This window comes from Balaenoptera physalus (genome assembly GCF_965194825.1).
Source record: "Balaenoptera physalus genome assembly, chromosome: 3".
Taxonomy (NCBI): domain Eukaryota; kingdom Metazoa; phylum Chordata; class Mammalia; order Artiodactyla; family Balaenopteridae; genus Balaenoptera; species Balaenoptera physalus.
Window position 1 is genome coordinate 37,881,929 of NC_138890.1, and position 20,299 is coordinate 37,902,227.

The 20,299-nt window shown below is 46.6% G+C and overlaps 1 protein-coding gene across 3 annotated transcripts in view; it reads right to left on the minus strand.

The window, feature by feature from the left end:
- Nucleotides 1–10,491, minus strand: part of ADRA1B (adrenoceptor alpha 1B) — a 51,687-nt gene extending 41,196 nt beyond the window's left edge. Inside the window, exon 1 of one of the 3 annotated variants that reach the window (XM_082456478.1) lies at nucleotides 9,003–10,488. In XM_082456478.1, the coding sequence (XP_082312604.1) occupies nucleotides 9,003–9,951 (949 nt within the window). In that variant the 5' untranslated portion in view covers nucleotides 9,952–10,488. Of the gene's footprint in view, nucleotides 1–9,002 lie in introns of all 3 variants that reach the window. The other 2 variants (XM_082456479.1, XM_082456480.1) reach the window with 2 other exon arrangements.
- Between the last annotated feature and the right edge of the window lie 9,808 nt (nucleotides 10,492–20,299).

Genomic DNA, 20,299 nt, shown 5'->3' on the forward strand with positions numbered 1-20,299 from the left:
TCAACGTGCTTGTGGTATTTTCAAGGAATGGGACAAGTCACCTAACCTCTAGGCCTGTTACCTCATTTATAAAGTGAGCAGAACATTAATACCTATCTAATGGGCTATTGGGAGGTTCAAATGGTAGATGAAGTCTGGCACATACTGTGTGAATCATAGCTGCAATTGCTATTTTTATTGGGAGTCTAGTAGGTACATGTTTCTGGGCATGGAGGACAGGAAGATGAGTGAAACCTGGACCATTTCCTCCAGAGGTTTGCAGCCCGGTAACACTGCTAAAGATGTGCCAATCAGTCCTGATTCCCGTGAACAAATGTGACAAGCACCATACACAAGGTGTAAAGGCAGCCATCACCGCCAGGGAAAGGGGTGGGGACCAGGAAAGACTTCCTAAGAGAGGTGTCCACAAAACTGGGGGTCTACAGGTGGACAGGATTTGGACGTTCAGAGGGTACGGGAAGAGCATTCCTGCCAGAGGGAACAGTATGAAAAACACACAGGGTAAGGAAAATGTAAGGTGTATTTGGGGAAACAGCAAACAATTTGAGTTAAGGCGTGCTCCCAGCACCCGTGTTAGGCAAAGAGGAAAGATGCGGTCACTGCTTACAAGAAGTTCACACATAAGTCCATCAGTCACGAGGCTGCTAGAGAGAGCCACCCCTGCAGTGTTAGGGGTGGACCATGGGCACTTCCTTAACCTCAGGGCTCCTCTCTTCATGGGACCCTTCAAAGCCCTGGGAGGGATCCCAGCGTGTCTCCTCTGGGTAGCACTATTTTGCAAAGTTTTCATGAGTAAGATCTACTACTTGCAACTGGTTAGGACCACTATCTAATTCCACTCCAACTTCCCTCTGTCATATTTCCCTTCATGTGGGTGTTAGTATAGGGGCTGTGGGCATCTTTGGCAACTAGCTAAGATACATTTCATTTGGGTTCTCTTGAATATACATATATGGTGTGCATATATGTATATTCTTATATACATATATGTGCATTTTCTTTCTGTATAGCTAGGTTATCACTAGTCAGGGTTACTGCAAAGTGGAAAAACAGCTTCTAGAAATACTCTCTTGTCCACGATGCCAGCCTTTGTGACATCAAGAGGTAGGACCAGAGGCTGATCCAAGGTAGGAGAGAGTCCTATGGTGCTGAGATCACACGTATGTGGTGAAGAGGTGAATCAAGTTCTGAAATGTATGCAGCCAGAAATTAGGCTGTGAAAAACTGTTGTAGATTTTATGTGTTTAACCCCAAAGCCCAAATTTGATAAAAGCCTTAAAGGTATATGGCACTACCCGTAATATGTTGTGAAGCTGAAAAAAATCTAAAGCACCCGTAATAAAAGAAAGAGAAATTTTGACTTAGCTTGCTAGGGGAAAGACCCAATTATTTTTATATTCTTTATGTTCTCACCAGGATATGGTGCCTTTTGGTTGCTGAATAACAGGCAGCCACTTGCCCTTCCTTTCCATCTTCTCAGAATAGACTCTGCTTTCCCTAGGGCCTCTTTGGGCTTCCATAAATCAGGGCTCAGAACCCCACACCTAGTATACCCCCAGTAATGAACCCTTTAGCTTTATCTGATTGCCTAGATGTGAATCCAGGTTCTGTCACTAATCAGCTGGGTGGCCTGAGGCAAATCACCCAATCTCTCTGAACTTCAGTTTCCTCATCTGTAAAATGGAGACAACAATAGTGTCCATTTGGTAAGCCTCTGGGAAGGAGTGAATGAGAGCATGCATAGAAAGCACCCTTAGCCTGGTGTAAGCCACGCACACGGCAAGACCTAATAAATGGAGCTATTAGTATTACTATTATCAGATGTGGTTAGGGAGCACAGTGACTGCGGAAACATCCTGCAGATGTGGGAGAAAGCAATTTCCCATTGTGGTCTGGTGGCCATCAGTTATTTTCATGAGCCACACATACTCAGGTAAAGGCATCTCCTGCATTAGAGATCTTAATAGGCCCATCTGTGATGGCACTGCAGCTACACACACACCCACTGGCATTTCTGTGGTCTGTTTCACCCCAGAAGGACTGGGTGCTTCCACAAATGGCCCCCATCCTATCATACCTGACAAGCATGACTCCACACACATCATCCTTCCCCCTCACTGCCCCCCTGCCCCCCGCCCTACGCCTTTGACTCTTATGGCAAAGCTGAGGCTAATTTGTTTATCCATAACTGAGAGGATAAATCACCCTCCCCCTTTCTTCCTGCTTTCGCCCACAAATATTTATCGTGCCTAATTATCATGGTGTCTCCCATGATTCTAAGACTTTAGGAGACTCACAGTAAAATTTCAAAAAAAATTTTTGGTGGGGACAGACATAGGGTTACCAACTTTTCACTTTGCCAAGTAGAATACTGCACACACACACACACACACACACACACACACACACACACACACAATGACTATCACCATCACTTATTACCATCATTCCATTAAAGAAATGTTATTTCAGTTTCCCAAAATAGACAGGACATAGTCTTTAGAATAAAAGAACAGTCATTTATACTGAGTACATTTGGAAAAACACAGAACTTTCCTAACTCTTCTTTCATTTTGTCATGAGCCAGTAAAAATTTTATCACCCATGGGCACCAGACCTCAGACAAATGTCTGGAAGCACTGTAGTAACAACAAGAATAATATAACGTATGTTTATTGAGTGCCAAATATGGAGTCTAATAGATTCTATCATTTACTAGCTGTGTGACCTTGGGCAATTTACCAAACCTCTCTGAACTCTAGACACAGGGTGATGATCCTTGCTCTGCAGAGGGGCTGTGAGAATTACAAGCTATACAGAACATTTAGTGCTGAGCAGTGTTACCTGCTACATTGAAGACCTGCTTCCACAGTGCTCATTCTCCTTCCCTTCTCCAGGGAGGCTCTAGTTTGAAGAGTTCACCTTCCCTCCTAACAATCTTCTGCCTTCCTCTGTATGGACTGGCCCGAGGGACTGGGCAGGACTGGGGATGTTTCTGGCTGCACTGGGGGAAGTTTAACCAAACTTTGGTTCTCCAAGGGGTGTTCATTCCAGGTTCCCAGGCATGGGGAGGACTACTGCTATGCTGGTGGCATAACTGCCTGTGAGAACTGGTTAAAAATTGAGATTCATGGCCCAATCATGAAAGACTCTGATACAAAGGTCTGTGGTGGAGCTCAAGAATCTGTGCTTTTGAAAGCAGTCCCCTGCCAGATGTTTCTAATGAGCATCTGGGTTTGCTGATGGTCACGGCTCCTGGTTTTTGGGTTGGGACATTTTGTCCACTCACCTCATAAGAGTGTCTGGTGTATCATTCCTAGCATGGTATCTTGTGAGCCCTGATGAATGGGGTCTGAGGAGATCCTGGGAGGAATCCTCTTGGTTGTGTTTCACCCAGTAACCTCAGGGCTATTCCAGATACATCTCTTATTCTCCTGTATCATAACCAACCCATCCCCGGAAGTCCCTGAATCTGTCTACTTCTCTCCACCTCCACTGCTACCAGCGTGGTCTAAATTACCACCAGCACTCACTGGGATTACATCCTCCTAACTGCCCCATCTCTGCTCTGTGCTCCATATAGCTGCTTGAGTCATCTTTTAAACACATAATCAGATTCTATCTCTTGTCGGCTTCAAACCCTTCGGTACTGGCCACGGCAATTTATCATAAAATCTAAAATCCTTAATGTGGCACAAAAGCCCCTGCATGGACCAACCTGTGCCTGCACCTCCAGCCTCGACTTGCACCTGCCTCCCCTCTGTTCTCCAGGCTCTGGTAGTTCCCTACGAGCTCCTCCCTCAGGACTCTCAGGTGTGCCATTCCTTCTGCCTGGAGCTCTCTTCTTCTACATGCCCCTTTAACTGAATTAACTCCTCCAAACTGTTCAGGGTTCTGCCTAAATGCCACTCAGGGACCCCTGTGATATACCTATCCCTGCTGTATACTTCTAATAGCAGCATACCCCTTTTCTTCAAATCTTTTTTCACGATTTGCATTTATGTTTATTTGCATGTGTATATTTTTCAAATTACCTGTGTTCCTCACTAGAACTAAATTCTATGAGAACGTGAAACACAGCTGCTTTGCTCCACAATCTCCAGCATGACGCCTGGACCTAGTAGGCTTCCAATAAATACATACTTATTCAGTGAACGAATGAATGAATGAATGAATGATTAAAGATGTGGAAACAAGTCCCTATATGAAGGGCAAGATCCCACTTTTTCTTCCTGGTTGGGGTGACTAAATGCCCAATGTTGAGAGACCCATATCATACACAGTGCGGGAGATATAGAGAAAGCCGAGCCCTGAGCTAGAATGTGAATGACCTTCCCTGATAGTTTATGAGTGAACTTTTTTCAGGGGTGAGTGGGGAATGGAAGAAAGACAGGGTTTTGTAACAGAAGTAGAATAATCAGCTTTTGACAAGGTGGCTCTGGGGTTCCTGGAGAACATTTGCTATGAGAGCAGGTTGGGACCAGAAAGCAAAAGGGTCAGACATCTTTGTGCACTGGACCAGGTAAGTGCCTGTTCTGACAGACACGGATTCAATTCTTGTCTCTACCATTTACTTGCTGTGTGACCTTGGGCAAGAAGTCTAACCTCTCTTAGCTTCAGTATATTTAACTGTCGAGAGGGAGCAATTACTTTCCCCTGTCAGGGTAGCTGTGAGGATTAGTGAGATAATGTCTGTAGAGGGCCTAGCAGAATGTCTGGTACATAGTATGTGCTCCATGATAATAGGATCTCACTAGGCTGTGAGCCTCCTGCAGGCAGGGGCCATGTTTGCTTTGGTTCAACAACCCAGCGATTAGTACAATGCCTAGCACATAGTAGGTGCTTTAGGAAGTCTTCATTAATGATTTTATAAATGACTGAATGTATTTTCCTGCAGTAAGATTTCCCTCTTCTAGGAAGGATTCCCTGTGTGTAAAATTTTCCCTCACTCAAACCAATTCATTTCCCTGTGAGCAACTCAAATCCCTGTGTTCTGAAACCTCAGAACTGGAGGATTAGCGTGTGTGTCTTCGGGGGTGGCTCTGTCCTGAGTCATCTCTGAGACCCCCACCCTCCCTTATGCTCTTGTGGGAGCTGGAAATTCATCAGCCCTAATCTGAATGAGAGGACTGGAGAAACAAATCAATGGAGAGAGGGATTCCGATTTGGTTCCAGTACTACAGAGATTACAACTGTTTCTTTGAAACTGACCTTCATTTATGTGGAGGGGAAAGCAGTTAGTTCAATAATGGCTTCCTGGTGCCTTTCAGCATTTTAAAAGACGGAAGAAGGATTTGGAGCGAGGCAAGGTTCCAGTGTTTTCAAAATAACACACCAAGCCCAGCTACCAGTTGGCTGCCCAGCGCTTCCTGCTACCCACCCGCACCCCCATCTACCACACACCCCCATGCACCCCAGTGCAACGCACATCCCTCAATAGCCCAGCCACTTCTTGAACCCTGACCAGGCGGGTGGGAGTTGGCCTTCACTGTAATGCCAGGCAGCTGAAGATTCCTTGGACACCTTGCACATCGCCCATAAAGTAGAAATGCTACTATATTATATTCCAATTATTTCCTGTCCCTCCATGGCCTGATTCCAGGTGCTGAATAAAGAGGTCCTTGTTTGGTGGATCCATCCCTGCTCCTGAGTTAGTGAGAGCTGGTCCCTGGCCCAACTTGGTCTGAGGCCACAGGGAAAAAGGGTGGGGAGGAGATAGGGAGGGTGTTACAGGTGGGGAGGGCTCCACAGGAGATGGCAGGCCTGTCTCTGCAGGCAGCCCAACCTCGCTCCCAACAATAAAAACAAGGGAGGAAGGAAAACAAATGGGGCCCCTGACCAGGACCCTGTAGGGGGCAAGGCTATTTTCCTTCCTTCCCAGGAGGAATCCCAACCCTTCTCTTCCACGGAGAAGACAAACACAGCGATAGAAATCTCGCCATCCAGGCACCTGGAAGTCTATTGCCAACTGGAAGTTTACTCCTACCCGGGCTTCTCTGTTTGCCAACCACTGTCTTCCCCCAGATCTGCTTTCTCCCCTTCTGAGTGAAAAGCCTTTCATGGAAAATTTAGAATTTGGAACCTGCATCAGATTCCAAAGGAGTTATTGTTCTACATCATGCTACTTTTATTTGGGTGTTATTTGAACTCAGAAGAAGTAGAAGCCCACATCTCCATTTTGCTCAGATGCTCTTTCTATTGATAAATTACTAAGAACATGTTAATTAAGCACCTTCTCTGTTTGAAACTCTTGAGTAACTTTCGAAGTCCATCCCAAATTCAAGGCCTGGGGTCCACACTCCTTACCCGCCAAGGGCTGGGTTTCCAGGGGAGAAGCACGTGGATGGACTCAGCTCAGGGACAGCACACTGGGAGCTCCGGGAGATAACAGATGGTCAGAAGTCTTCAAGTCAAGGAGAAGAGAAACAAGCTCTGATAGCATCAGGGTGACAAGAACATCTCACTTTCTGTGGCATGGAAGCCAAGGACCTGAGATGTTAGGAAGATAAGGTCTCAGAAAGGCATGGACAGAAAGAGGGGGGAAACAGAAATAGTATAAGTGAGAAGAAACTGAGGGTGTGTGTGAAGAGCAGGACCCAGAGGGAAGCCACATCGTCCTGCACCACCGTGTGGGTGGTGAAGTGCTAACCTTCGCAGCGTTTAAAAACCTTGGTGACCAGGAGGCTGGAGCCTGAAAGGAGCTGAGACATCCCCTGGCTGGTGCTTCTCAAAGCCTGGTCTGCGGATCACCTCTTCAGAATCACCCGGTGGGCTGGTTAAACGTGATTCCTGGGATTTCTCTGATTTACTGACTCGGATTCTCTATGCGTTAGGTCTTAGAAGCTGAATTTTTATCTAGTTCCACAAATGATTCTGATCCTTATTGAAGTTTGAGAGCCCTTGATCTAGTCCAACCCTCTTGTTCGCTGGAAGTGAGACCTGAAGCCCAGCTGGTAAAGCAACACACCTAAGTTCACAGAGCTAATTTATGGCAAAGCTCACATACATAACTCTATTGCTCCTGACCCTCAGAGCAGTACTCTTTCCATTTCACCATGCTGGCAGCCTCTTCACTTGTTTCCCCTGCCACCTAAAGTGAAAACCTGCACCTTTGATCCACTCCTGCATCCTGCTGGGGCTTTGCCTTTCCTGAGGATGCTCTGGTCACAGCCTCTGCCAGCTGAGGATTGGGGGAAGAAGGAAGAAAGGAAAAAGATCTAGTTCCCTTCTGAGCCTTTAATAACAGGTATTGGCAACTGAATGGAGAAGAAAACACAGTTTTAGCTGCGGGGTTATTGGGGTTTGGTTTGTAGTACTAAGAGCTAACTTACATTGAGTATTTGCTGTGTACCAGACACTGTATTAAGTCCTTTCCATGCACTAGTGCAAACCCCATGGAGCAAATAGTAATTAGCCCTATTTTGCAGATGAAGAAACTGAGGCTCACAGAGAAGTCATTTGCCCAAGGTCACATGGCTAATTATTGGCCAAATCACTCCATGTGCAACCACGATATTTGTATGGTCCAGTGCAGTGTGAATTGTCTTCCACTTTAACTGGACAAGCCTGCAAAAGGACCCTGAGACCTTGGGAAAGAAAAGAAAGCTGGGCAGCAGGATGTGATCACTACTTGGGGTAGAGCTTCAAAACCTCTCCACTTAACATGCTGAAAATATTTCTGAAAGGCATTAGCTCAAAAGCTAGCCTTAGAAATGACAATATGGAGAGTAGGTTAAACAGTTTTTCTTTATCATTTTTAAATGGAAACTCCCGACATCAGTTTACCCTCTTTCCATTTGCCTCTTTCTCTTGGAAGCAGTGTGTCTTCAGGATTTTTGTTACTTGGGGGATTTGTTTATGTTCGGTTCCAAGTGAGCCCCTGGTGTGACTGTAGGCGTTAGTGGTCCATAGCAAGTAGCAGCCGTTGTCTCTTCTGATATCACAGCACATGACTCTGTCATAATTACCTCCCTCCATTCATTTTCTGGAGTGTCCCCCAGGGATAGAAAAAGAAATCAAAGCAGATCACTGCCTCAGAGAAGGGACAAGTGTTTCCTGAGCCGTGTGGACAGCATGTCACAGTACCCTCCTCTAGGTTTACCTCCTACCCAGACCTTGGCTTCATCCTTAGAGGAAGTCAGGTAGCCTTTTGAACAACTCACTTAGTAGGACTCCCAAACAAAATAAGATGGGCACATTTTCATAGGAGAGAAAGTGCTCAGCTTCATACTAGCAGGACTTGGTGTCTGGTAGCTGAAGGTGGGGGGCAACTATAATTTAATTCTGGACATTCCATAAATCACCAGAGTTAGGGATATTTTGGGGTGAAAACTGAGAATGTGTGACCCTCTGGCCATCTTCCTTCTCTTTCAAATCTCAAGCTTTAGATAGAGGCTGGTTGGGGCTGTGAGGCTGTAAAATGCTCTTATTAACTCGTAATGGAGGGAGTGCGTGGAGGTGATAGCAAGTGGTGAAAGGAGGAGGGGGAGAAGGCAGCCTCTGCAAAGCTCTTGAGGAGCGTGGATCTCTGCAGGAGCCCTGGAAATGCTGAATGAAAACTGCCTTTCTGTGTACGAGCTGCTTCCTTGCTTCCCAAATGCCGTGTCTGCGGTAACTACAAACTATTTTGTATGCTGCATTAGTGACGCCGCCTTAGTGGGCACATGATTACTACTGAAATAACGCTGGTGTGATGTTCAAGTCCAGTGTCCTTTTTAATTATTAAACCAAGGCTGCTGAATGAGTCATTGCACATAGCAGATTTGCCTCCCGAGGTTCTATTTCAAGTGACTCGTACCTTAGCGCGTTCCACTAACACCTGAGTCGGTTCTTAGCCACCTACCCCATCTGCAAAGCCTTTGCAGAACAAACAATATTCCCCAACCTCCAAACACACACAGACTGCATAAAAAACTAAAACCCACAAAAAACTTTATAGTAAGCTCATCAGTAAACCCAAGATCTGAAAATGCCCCGTTCCCCTCCGCCAGTCCCCAACTTACCAAGTGGTAGAGCGATGAAGAAGGGTAGCCAACACAAGATGAACATACCGACTACAATGCCCAAGGTCTTGGCTGCTTTCTTTTCCCGGGAGAACTTAAAAAGTTTGACAGCTATGGAACTCCTGGGGTTGTGGCCCTTGGCCTTGGTACTGCTGAGGGTGTCCTCGTGAAAGTTCTTGGAGTGGATCCTCAAGGTCAGCTCCTTGGAGTTGGACATCTCCTTCATGACTCCAGCCTCCAGGTTCTTGGTGGTCCTCTTGGCAACGATGTAGACCCGGCAGTACATGACCAGAATGACCGCCAGAGGGATGTAGAAGGAGCCCAGGGAGGAGAAGAGGGCATAGAAGGGTTCTTCAGTGACCCCACATTCCTTGTCATCATTGGGCGCCGGTTCCTTCCACCCAAGAAGAGGCCCAATGGAGATGACCGTGGACAAGACCCAGACGCTGAGGAGCGCCAAGATGGCCTTCCTCCTGGTGACCAGCGAGGGGTACTGCAGAGAGTAGCGCACCCCGATGTAGCGGTCGATGGAGATGGCACACAGGCTCAAAATGGAGGCTGTGCAGCACAGGACATCCACGGCGGCCCAGATGTCACAGAAGATACGGCCCAGCACCCAATAGCCGAGCACCTCCAGGGCTGCGGAGAAGGGCAGCACGGTGAAGCTTAGCAGCAGGTCGGCAATGGCCAGGTTGACGATGAAGTAGTTGGTGGGCGTCCTCAGGTGACGGTTGCAGGCCACAGACAAGATGACTAGGATGTTGCCCACGATGGCAAAGAGGATGAAGGCGCCCAGCACCAGGCCCACGGAGATGGCCCTGGTGATGTCCAGCTGGGGCAGTGTGGAGTTGCTCGAGGTCTGGTTGGGGCCAGTGAAGTTGGCATTTTTCAACTCTCCCCAGTGGGCAGGTGCTGATGTGTTGTGGCCGGTGTCCAGATCGGGATTCATTTTAGAGTCCGCCCTCCATAGCCAGAGGGGTGACAGGGCTGGGAAGGGCTGGCGAAGGCACCTCAGCTGCCCTGAAACTTTGCTTCCCCCGTGGTCTTCTTCCCAGAGGCGCCCTCCTGGCGAGAAGTCATCTCCCCCGGGCAGCCCAGCCCGGCAGCACGTCTCCTGCCTGCACCGAGCCGCTCGCTCGCCTGTCAAGAGGGAGGAGGAGGAGAGAGGGGACGAGGCGTTAGCTCCAAGTTTAACGGTCCACGTCAGGCGCGCCGGGCCGGGCTCGCGGGGAGCGGCGGGGAGGAGCGGGCAGCGGGGCAGGGGGCGCCCGGCTCTGCCCGGCCCGCGGCGGGTCTGCGGACAGCGGCGCCTCCGCCCAGCTAGCGCCGAGGAGGGTCTGCTTTCAATGAGCCGCCTCTGGGCTGACTGCACGGCGGTGACATCAGGCGGGGGAGCCCGGCGCCCTGACTCCGTGCGGCACTAGGGGGCAATGCGGGTCCAGCGAAGGCGCCCGCAGCCCCGACGCCGCCACCCTGCTCAGCCCGGAGGCGGGCCGCGCCCCCGTCTCCCCCAGGGCAGGCCAGTAGGGGGAGGGGGTGGGGATAGAGCGACCTGAGCGTGGGGATCCCCCTGTCCCCCACCCCCAGGTAGCCCACTGGGATTCTTTTCCCCCCTATTCACTCCGCAGTTTAAAAAGTGGGCTGGGGGTGCTTGCCTTTAGTGAGGGGCGTCTGGAGTCAGCACTCAGATATAGGGGGCTCTGCAACTTGCGTGGCACCTAAAAGAGGAAGAATTCCAAAGTTAGTCAAATGGGAGGGACTTGAGTCAGATCGAGACCAACTCCCATCCTTCCCTCCCTGTGAAACCTCTCTGGTCTCATAAGAAAACTCGGAAGCTTCTTGTGATTCATTCATTCACTCACTCATTCATTCAACAGATTGTTAACTGGGAACCCCCTGTCGGCCCTGGGTTCTGTTCTAGGCGCTGTGGGTAGAGTAACTGAAGCAAGCAGACAAAGACCCCTGTCCTTGGGGAACTTCCATTCTAGTGGGAGGAGACAAACAAACAGGTAGGCAAATTCTGAGGTGCGCCCTATGCTGACAGGTGTAGCAGAGAAAATAAAGCAAGACTGGGGAAAGGGAACGCTCTGGGGCGCATGTGGAATTTTACAGGGGTGCTCGGGATTTTCCTGAAGTGATATTTGAGCCAAGCCCTCAAAGAAATGAGGAACAAACTGTGGGCTATCTGGGGGTGGGAATGGGGTAAGAGACCTCCAGGCAAATGGGGAGGGGACTTGGGGAATCCAGATTATTTGTTGAATTTTTTTCCCCTTTCCGCCTGATATCCATGTTGGGCATTCAGCTATAGGGACACACTCCCCAAGGTGGGTGAATGGTACTTAGGAAAGAGGGTATGGCCAAGGATGCCGAGGGAGAGTCTTATGTTAGTTAACATTTATCCATATGTCCCAGTCCCAGACAGCGTGCTAAGTACTTGTCGCATCTTCTCATGACCCTAAGAAAGAAGGACTATTCTCATAATCATTTTCATTTAGTGGATGGGACACCAAGGTGCAGTGAAATTTAACTCTGTGTAAATCCACATGGCCATCAAGGAGAGAATTTGAGAGTTGAACCCAACTGTGGGTCTAGCCAAAGTTGAGGACTTACCTGTTATGTCACACTTTTCCCCCAGAAGCAAAGAAGTGGGTGAATTCTCACCCCCAGCTTTATTGAGATATAATTGACATATAACATTATGTAAGTTGATTTGAGACACTTATATATTGCAAAATGATTACCATCATAGTGTTAGCTAATACTGCCAACATGTCACGTAATTACCATTTCTTTTTTTGTGGTGAAAACATTTAAGATCTACTCTCTTGGCAACTTTCAAGTATATGATATAGTATTATTAACTACGAACACCATGCTGCACATTAGATCCCCAGAACTTATTCATCTTATAACTGGAAGTTTTCACCATTTGACCAACATTTCCCCACTCCAGCCCCTCCCCACCCAACCCCTGGTAACCACCACTTAACTAACTCTGTTTCTATGAGGCTTTTTTTTTTTTTTCTTTTAGATTCACATATAGGTGATATCATGGAGTATTTGTCTTTCTCTGTCTGACTTATTTCACTTAGCATAATGCCCTCAAGTCTTATCTATGTTGCTGCAAATGGTGGGATTTCTTTCTTTGTCTTGGCTGAATAATACTCCATTGTGTGTGTGTATGTATGTATGTGTGTTGTGTGTGTATATATATATATATATATATATATATATATATATATATATATATATATATATATATGCCACATCTTCTTTATCCATCTATCAGCTGATGGACATTTAAGTTGTTTCCATGTCTTGGCTCTTGTGAATAATGCTGCAGAGAACATGGGAGTGCAAATGAAACCCTATTTTCATTTGCTTTGGATATATACCCAGAAGTGGGATTGCTAGATCATATGGTAGTTCTATTTTTAATTTTTTGGGGAACCTCCTTACTGTTTTCCATAGTGACTGTGCCAATTTACATTTGAGGTAGGGGTGGATTGATTGTTATAGATGGAGCTGTCTTCCAAGTGGTCAGTTTTGGGACCTGAGCTACTAGTGCTGGGAGGGAACTCACATTTATTGAGTTTCCACTGATAGCCAAGCATTTACTCATTTTCTTTTATTCTTCACAACAACCTTTAACAGAAGCATACCATTCTCCATTGACAGTTGAGAAAACCATGGTTCAGAGGGAGTTAGTATATTCCTCAGGTTGTATGGCTAGTAGACATGCGGCAGAGCAATGGGTAGCGACAGCTGGAGACTGAAAAGTAAAGCCTGGGGACTTCCCTGGCAATCCAGTGGTTAAGACTCCATGCTCCCTATGCAGGGGGCGCGGGTTCAATCCCTGGTCCGGGAACTAAGATCCCAGATGCTACACAGCAAAAAAAAAAAAAAAAAAAAGAAAGAAAGTAAAGCCTGATGCCTTCTTTTACTCTCGTCCAGAATCCTGCATCTAGGGCTTCCTACTTCCCGCCCTTGATAATCACTGTAGCCTGGTATTCAGGGGTGGGGAACCAGGAAGCCATTCAGGGTGATTTACATTTAAGTTCTCCATCCTAAAGGTAGGTCCCTAACCATATATATATATATATATATATATTTGGAGGTGGTAGGATATCATACACCTATCTAGGGATTTAATCTCTCCCATCAAAATTTACAGACCCTCAAATGCACAAAATACACAATTTCAAGGAGTTCCCTGAGATTAAGGAATCTGTGATAGAGATAGCCCTGAAAACAGACTTTTTCTATTTCAATTAAACTGGCTTAAGTTGTATATGAAGATTTTAAAATAAGAGATTCACTGATTTAGCTCTTCAAGAGCTAGCAGAACTCTTGCTTGCCCATCTTCCCATTTTGGAGGTGGTCTAGGAGGCAGAGAAAGTTGGTAAACTCCCACAGCTAGTCAGGTGCAGAGCTGGTTCTCAAACTCCATTTCCCTGCCCCACCGAGCGGTGCACCTTCCTCTGCCCCGGACAGAAGCCACACACAGCGGCTACTCATGACTTATACAGCAGAGTGTGAGACAGGGACGACTTGGGCAGGCCTCTGCCAGGGGTCCTTATGAAGAGGGGAGATTGTCCTTGGTCGTGGGTGGCTCATGTACTGATCTGTCTGGAGATAGGGCCTGGGCCAGATGATCTTTTGAGGTCTTCTAGTTCCAGGTGGTCAGCTTCCTTTGCTGGATAAAGAGGCCTCTGAAGGCAACCACGCTGCCCCTTCTCCGATGCATTGTCCACAGTGGTGGTGGGAGTGGGGTTTCATACACTCAGCTCCCACCATCCTCGTGTATCTTTAAGTCTAGGATGATGGTGCTTCTCTTGAACTGGTTTACTCCCAAGGGGGAGTGGGAGGAGGAACAGAATGCCAGCAGGTTGGCAGAAAGGTGGTGATTAGCACAAAGACAGGGATGTAGGAGGGAAAGAGTGGGGCAGAATGAAGAGCAAGTTTTGAGTCCACATTTTGATTGTGGTGGCCCATTTCCCACTTCCCTGGGCATTAATTTCACCAGCTCTTGAACAGCCAGCAACACACCATTGAATTTACAGAGGCTGTGTCTACATAATCACAGTAACCAGCTGCAGTGTGAAAACTTAGCCTATCTGACATTTTTCTATAGTGGCAAAAGGCCAGGAAAAAAAAGAGCAAGTCTGAGATACAGATGTGGTTTATATTTGTTACAAAAGAGGACAGTTTGTTACCTAAATGAGAACTTATGTCTTGATTCAGGTGTCAGGATGTGGAAGGGATTATTGAGCCAGATCGAGGGGTTCAAAATGCTTGTAGATTTCAGACATGTTGTCATTTAGCAGCATCTTTCACGAAAGCAAAACAAACATCCCATCATAAGGCAAACAGGTATCAGCCTTAACAGGAGCCACGTACCAGGACCCCACCAAGCACCTTGCTCATGGTCCTTTCCCTGATGCTCCTTTCGTCCCTTCACTGGAGATGCCTTTTAACCCCTCTGGCTGATATTTGACCCAGAGAAATGACCATTTGTTTAGGTGTCATGAGGATACAGACGATATTTCATTTTCTTGGTACTCCCTGGGGCAAAGCCAAGCACAGAGCTCTGACTCACTCGAGGCTCAGGGAAGAAGAACCTTTTCATTATCCATCTGATTACATTAGAAACCTCTGATGTTGCAAACTCCCATTTCTGTGAGCCCTCTAGGAGAAGCTGCCACTGAGTTTGACCTGTGGGGAGACCAAGGCTGTGGGAGATTCAGAGATCTGTTTAGAGGACCTGTGGGAGGAGATCTGTCATCTGTGATCATGCAGTTTTGCATGGTATTCCCTCTCTAGCTCTCTCCAGTTTTCAATTCAACCAGCCGCATACAGGAGCATCTACTCTGTGTAAGGGACCATGCTAGGTACTGCGGGCGAATCAAAGGTGAATTAAATCAAGCAAACAATAACCTAGCACTGAGCTAGGTGCCATGGGAGATGATGATGATGGTAAAGTGCCCTTCAGAGAGTACCTACTATGTGGCAGGCACTGTTTTAGGTACTCTATGTGCACTTACTTAAACCTTTACAACAATGCAAGGTAGGAATTATCCCCATTTTACATATGAGGAAACTGAGGTTCAGAGAGGTTCTTTGACATGGCCAAGCCCATTCAATGAGTAAGCAGCACTGGTATTCAAAGCATTATTGTCTGGCTCCAAAGCTTGCATCCTTCTCTCTGCACCAGACTGAGATTAAAAAAAAAAAAAAAAAAAGGCAGCAGAAGGTTCAATGTTAGCCCTGAAATTACAGTAGAAGGAAATCACAGTAGAAGACAGAATGTGATCAGGTTCCCGAGCGAGGCAGAGGTCAGGGAAGGGACGGCACGGCAGAGCTGTCTGGGTGAGAAGGTTCTGCAGAGGAGCTCCTTGGGTCAGGCTTTCTTGCCTCCCAGGCCAGCACTCAGTCTGCTGAAGATTTGAGAGCCAACTAGGAGTCTAATCCTGCTTCCCTTATTTAATAGCTGCTAATGTGAACTTGGGCAGGATAGTAAAGTGACTAAGAGTCTGAACACTGGCATCAAACAGACCTGGGTTTATGTCCCACCTCCACTAATTTATTAGCTGTGTGTCCTTGGGCAAGTCACTTAACCACTCTGAGCTATGGTTTCCTCATCTGTGAAATGAAGACCATAACAGTGCCTACCTCAGAGGGCTGAGGTGACGATTACATGTGATAATGTGTATAAAGTGCCTAGCACAGAGCAATAGTGAAAATATCAGCACTTAATAATGTGAGTTATTAAGTGCTTACCACAATGCAAGCATTGTGCCCCAAATGCCTTATGTACATTTTCTGACTTAATACTGTTAATAATATTATGAGGCTGATGCTATCACTACTGACATTGTATAGATGAGCAAACTGAGTCTCAGAGTGGTTGCCCAAGGCCACAGGGCTGGCAGGTGGCACAGCCGGAACACAGAGTACCCAGCAAATGAGACTAAAAATGGAAAAAGAATTGGAGGTATGAGGCGTCTGCTTCATGAGGTACACTAGGGTCTCCTGGGACCTGAAGGAGGATTTTTGCCCCTGCTGCAGCCCAGATGGGAGAGAGGAGAAGTACCCTTTCTTCTGAGCGGAGGACACTGGCTGCACTAGAGGCATTTCCTCTAAAGGCAGCAGGTCAGAAGCTCCCAGGAGGCAGGGATTTCAGGTCCCTCTGGGCAAACTTGCTTTTCTCTCTGGTAATTATAATTTGTCAATCTTTGGTGCGCAAGGATTCCCCCAGCCCCGAAATTCTAGATGCACTGCAGGTCTCGGTAAGTGAGAGAGAGCTTGGAGCAACCACGTGCAGTAGACTTGTGAAGATGAACTGCCAAGTCATCCAGGGGCTGACATCACATCACATGTTCGGGGAGAGCCTGGGAGCCCTGAATTGGGGGCTGGGGTGTGAGGGCACCAAAGCGTGGAGTGTGAAAAGCCTACTGAGTCTGGAACCAAGAATGGGTCCCTGCTTCCTTATGCCCTAGCAGCTTCTCCTGTGGGACAAGGTAAACAGGTCACCAACACCAACATGCAGTGCTGCAGAGTTGAGGGCAAAGGGGAGCGTATGCCGTTTTCTTGAAAGACTCTGGCTGTCCCTTTACCATCCATGGGCTTTGCCCATCACTTTGTCCAGAAATCTGTCGTGGGCCCCAAATTTCTCAAGAAATGGTCTTTGGGTTGCAATATGGTTTGAAGGTGGGCACGCAGCTGTGTTTGTACCATGCTCTTCACAAGACAGAGGTAGTTGCTCATGTTGCCGATGGAGATTTTGCTGGGGCTAAAGCTCTTCCAAGCTGCCTTTGTATTGCCAATGCCAGGATTTACGTTCTAAACACACTTGTTGAAACCGTCAAAGGTTAAAGCAAAACATAACAAAACAAAAGTTATGGCAATAGGCTCCGTACAGCTGACTTTTCAAGGCACTGGCCCCTCTGGGCTCCACTGCTACAATCAGGACCCGGACTTCTGAAATATCAGACTCAGAAGGACCCTGCAGATCATCTGGTCCAGGGTCAGCAAACTATAATCCCATGGAACAAATCCAGCCTTGTGCCTGTTTTGTAAATAAAGTTTTATTGGAACACAGCCACGCCCATTCGCTTGGGTATTGTCTTCGGGTACTTTCATGGTACCACGGCAGAGTTGTGGAGCTGCAACAGAGACAGTCTTGTAAAGCCTAAAATATTTGTTCTCTGAACCTTTACAGAATATGTTTGTTGCATGTTCTATAAACATTGTTGCATCAAATGTTTATCTAGTCTAACTCTCTTATTTTACATGTAGGGACACAAAGGCCCAGAAAGGGGAAGGAATTTACCTAAGGCAGAACCAGGGTCCATAGCCTGGAGATTTGACTCTGCTCCCATGGCTCTTTTTTTTTTGCCACTGCTGTTATCAATTTCTGCAGCCTGGCATGGAGTCTGAGTTTGAATCCTAGCTTTGGCTGACCAGATGTGTGACCTTGGGCAAGCTACGTAACTCTTTCAGCCTCCATTTTTTCATCTGAGACCTGGACATAATGCTTTCTATTTCTTGAGATAATGTACAACAACATAGGCGGTTGCAAGAATTAAAGGAACTGTAGTCTATAATGCTTAGGCTGGGACCTGGCTCATAAACAACACTCAGCCAAAAGTAGCACTATTATTATACTGATGTTTTCTGTAATTATATATGTATTAATCTTATTCCCTTCCCCTCCAAATTTCATAAGAAAAAGTGATATCCCTTCCCAGTGGTTCTTTAACTTTTTGGGTCCTAGACCTTATTAAGAATCTACTGAAAGCTGTGGAAATTTTGCTTTACTCCACACTTTTTCTGAATTCCTTATAAGGGCTTCTTCAGTGCCAAGTTCTTGGCAGGGCCCCTTGATCAATTGATCTCCACCCTGTTACTTCTTATTTTTGTTTGCTGAGCCTCTCTCCTGCTAACTCCATCTTGGTGTAACCTCTTCCACTCTTGGGCAACAGAATTAATCCAGTGTTTTACCATTCATCATGGAGCAGAACTTGCACTGAATGAAGTAAATGCATGCTGGCCTTTCTTGTCCTCCCAGAGTTCAAGGTCTAAGATGAATAACGGGAATGTGCGTCTGAGGATGCAGAGAGAATTGTGCCTGACACTGAACAGTGATGTGAGTTAAATAAGGAAACACATAAATACATGACATAGGTCTCATGTTTCTCCAATCTTCCTCTTCCTCTTTTGGGTTCTTTGAACCAATTACTTGTGGTGGCCACCAAGTTCAGAAAGGTCTAAAGGAAGTGGTGGGAACCTTTTTCCTTGGGGGCATCTAAAAATTGTATCTGGACAAAGTGTTAGAGTCCAGCTTTGGAGAGGACAGACTGGGCCCCTGGGGAGCAAGGCAAGGAATGATGTCATAGAGTGATGTCTGCCTTCTCTGGCAGGCGTGACAGGATAGGACCCTGGGATGGGGGTGGGCATGCTTGGGAAATGTGTGTGACATCACTTCAGGCCCCGGGGCATGGCAAAGGAGGGAGGAGTGTGAGAAAGAGGCAGTTTTCTTTGCCCATCTCTATTGTGTCCTGAGGGATGCTGGGACAGGAAATGCCCAGCGTTTCTCTACTGTTTACTGGACGCCAGACTGACGAATTTGGAAGGTTGCCTTGGGAGTCGTGAAAAGATGAAGGGAGAAGGAGGAGGAGCCTTGGTTTTCTACCTCTGTGGGACTGCCCTGGTAAGTGCTTGGGGGTAAGGTATGTGGAAGATTTTGTGGAAACTTCTAGATAGGAGCACCTGGGATAATCGCAGTTAGATGCATGGTGTGAATTACAAATTCTTGGAAGGGCTTCCAAGTATCTCCCCAATCCTTTGGAGTGCTATCCATTTAGATGTAAGCCTTGCCCTCTTCCGAATCACCTATGTTAATTAACTATGAGTGCAGTTATGCAGCAAGCATGTGTCAAGCTAATTCACAGGCATCATCTCATTTAACCCTCCAAACAGCACTTTTGTGGAAGACACTATTGGCTCCAATTTACAGGTGAGGAAACAGGATAAGAGTGATTAATTAACTTGCTCAAGATTATTCAGAGATGGGATTAGAACAGAAGTGGTTTGACTCAAAGTTGATACTTTTCACCTCTCAGATAACCCAAGTTTGGCTGCAGGCTGACCTCACTGATAAAATGACAGAAATTTCTGGGCACCTCAGCAGGCCAGAGACATGGGTCAGAAAGGCAGAAGTTGATTTGGTCTGTGTACTAATCGCACAATGCAAACACGGGCCTGTCTCTGGGCTGGATCTGAGGATTGCATCTCTCCTCCTAACCCCTCCCTGGGAACCTCAAATGAGATCAAGGGCTTGTATCAGGCTTGAGCCTTAATTCTTCCAAGAAGAAGGGGAAGAGACCTGATCTAACAATTGCCTTTAAGGACTGAAAAGGTTATTGACCGCATGATGGCAATCAACTGTTGTCTATCTCAGAGAGAGAGAGAGAGAGAGAGAGAGAGCAGATATAGCCTCCAAATACAGCATGAGAGATATCAGTTAGACCTAAGGAAATAGCTTATTAAGCATCAGATCAAATTCTAGTTGCTGCTACTTCCTAGCTTTGTGAGTTTGTGACTTTACTTCATTTATTTAAGCTTCTGTCTGTTTATTTGTAAAATGGGGATTTAGTATTTTCTCCATCAAGTTATTAATGAGGATTAAATGAAACTTTGCCTGGCACCTAGAAAGCTCTCAGTAAGTATTAGTTATTGTTGATGTTTTGCATAGTCTTAACATACAACATATTTCTCAGTAACTGGAGTATTCAGGTACAGATTTTCCTAGTTGATCTCTCAATGATACTTTCAACCCTTTACTTGCCAGTTGATATAACTGATTTCTTTCTTTCTTTTTTTTTTCCTTATAAATACCACTGAACAAACAGTGGCTAGAAAAATAACAAAAATATAAAGAACACTAACTAACATTTGTTGAGAGCTTACTGTGTGCTAGGCTGGTGTTATGTGCTTTACACGCACTACCTCATTTTAATACAAGAATTCTATCAGGTAGGCAGAAATAATATACCTGGCCTTTGAGAAGCAACCTGTGAGATTGGCTCTACCACACCTAGAGACCCCAGGACTTGCTGGAAATATTTCTTCACACAGAGAACTCAAAGTGCGGTTGGAGACCAAGCCAGTATGGCTACTGGTAGCCTTGGGCAGTAGGCCCTGTGAGTTTGCTGTGCAGAGGGAAAGGGAAATGGCTTGGTCCAGCAGGCAAGGCAGCCGGATCTCAGCCTGTAATTCTTGGTCCCTGGTACAAT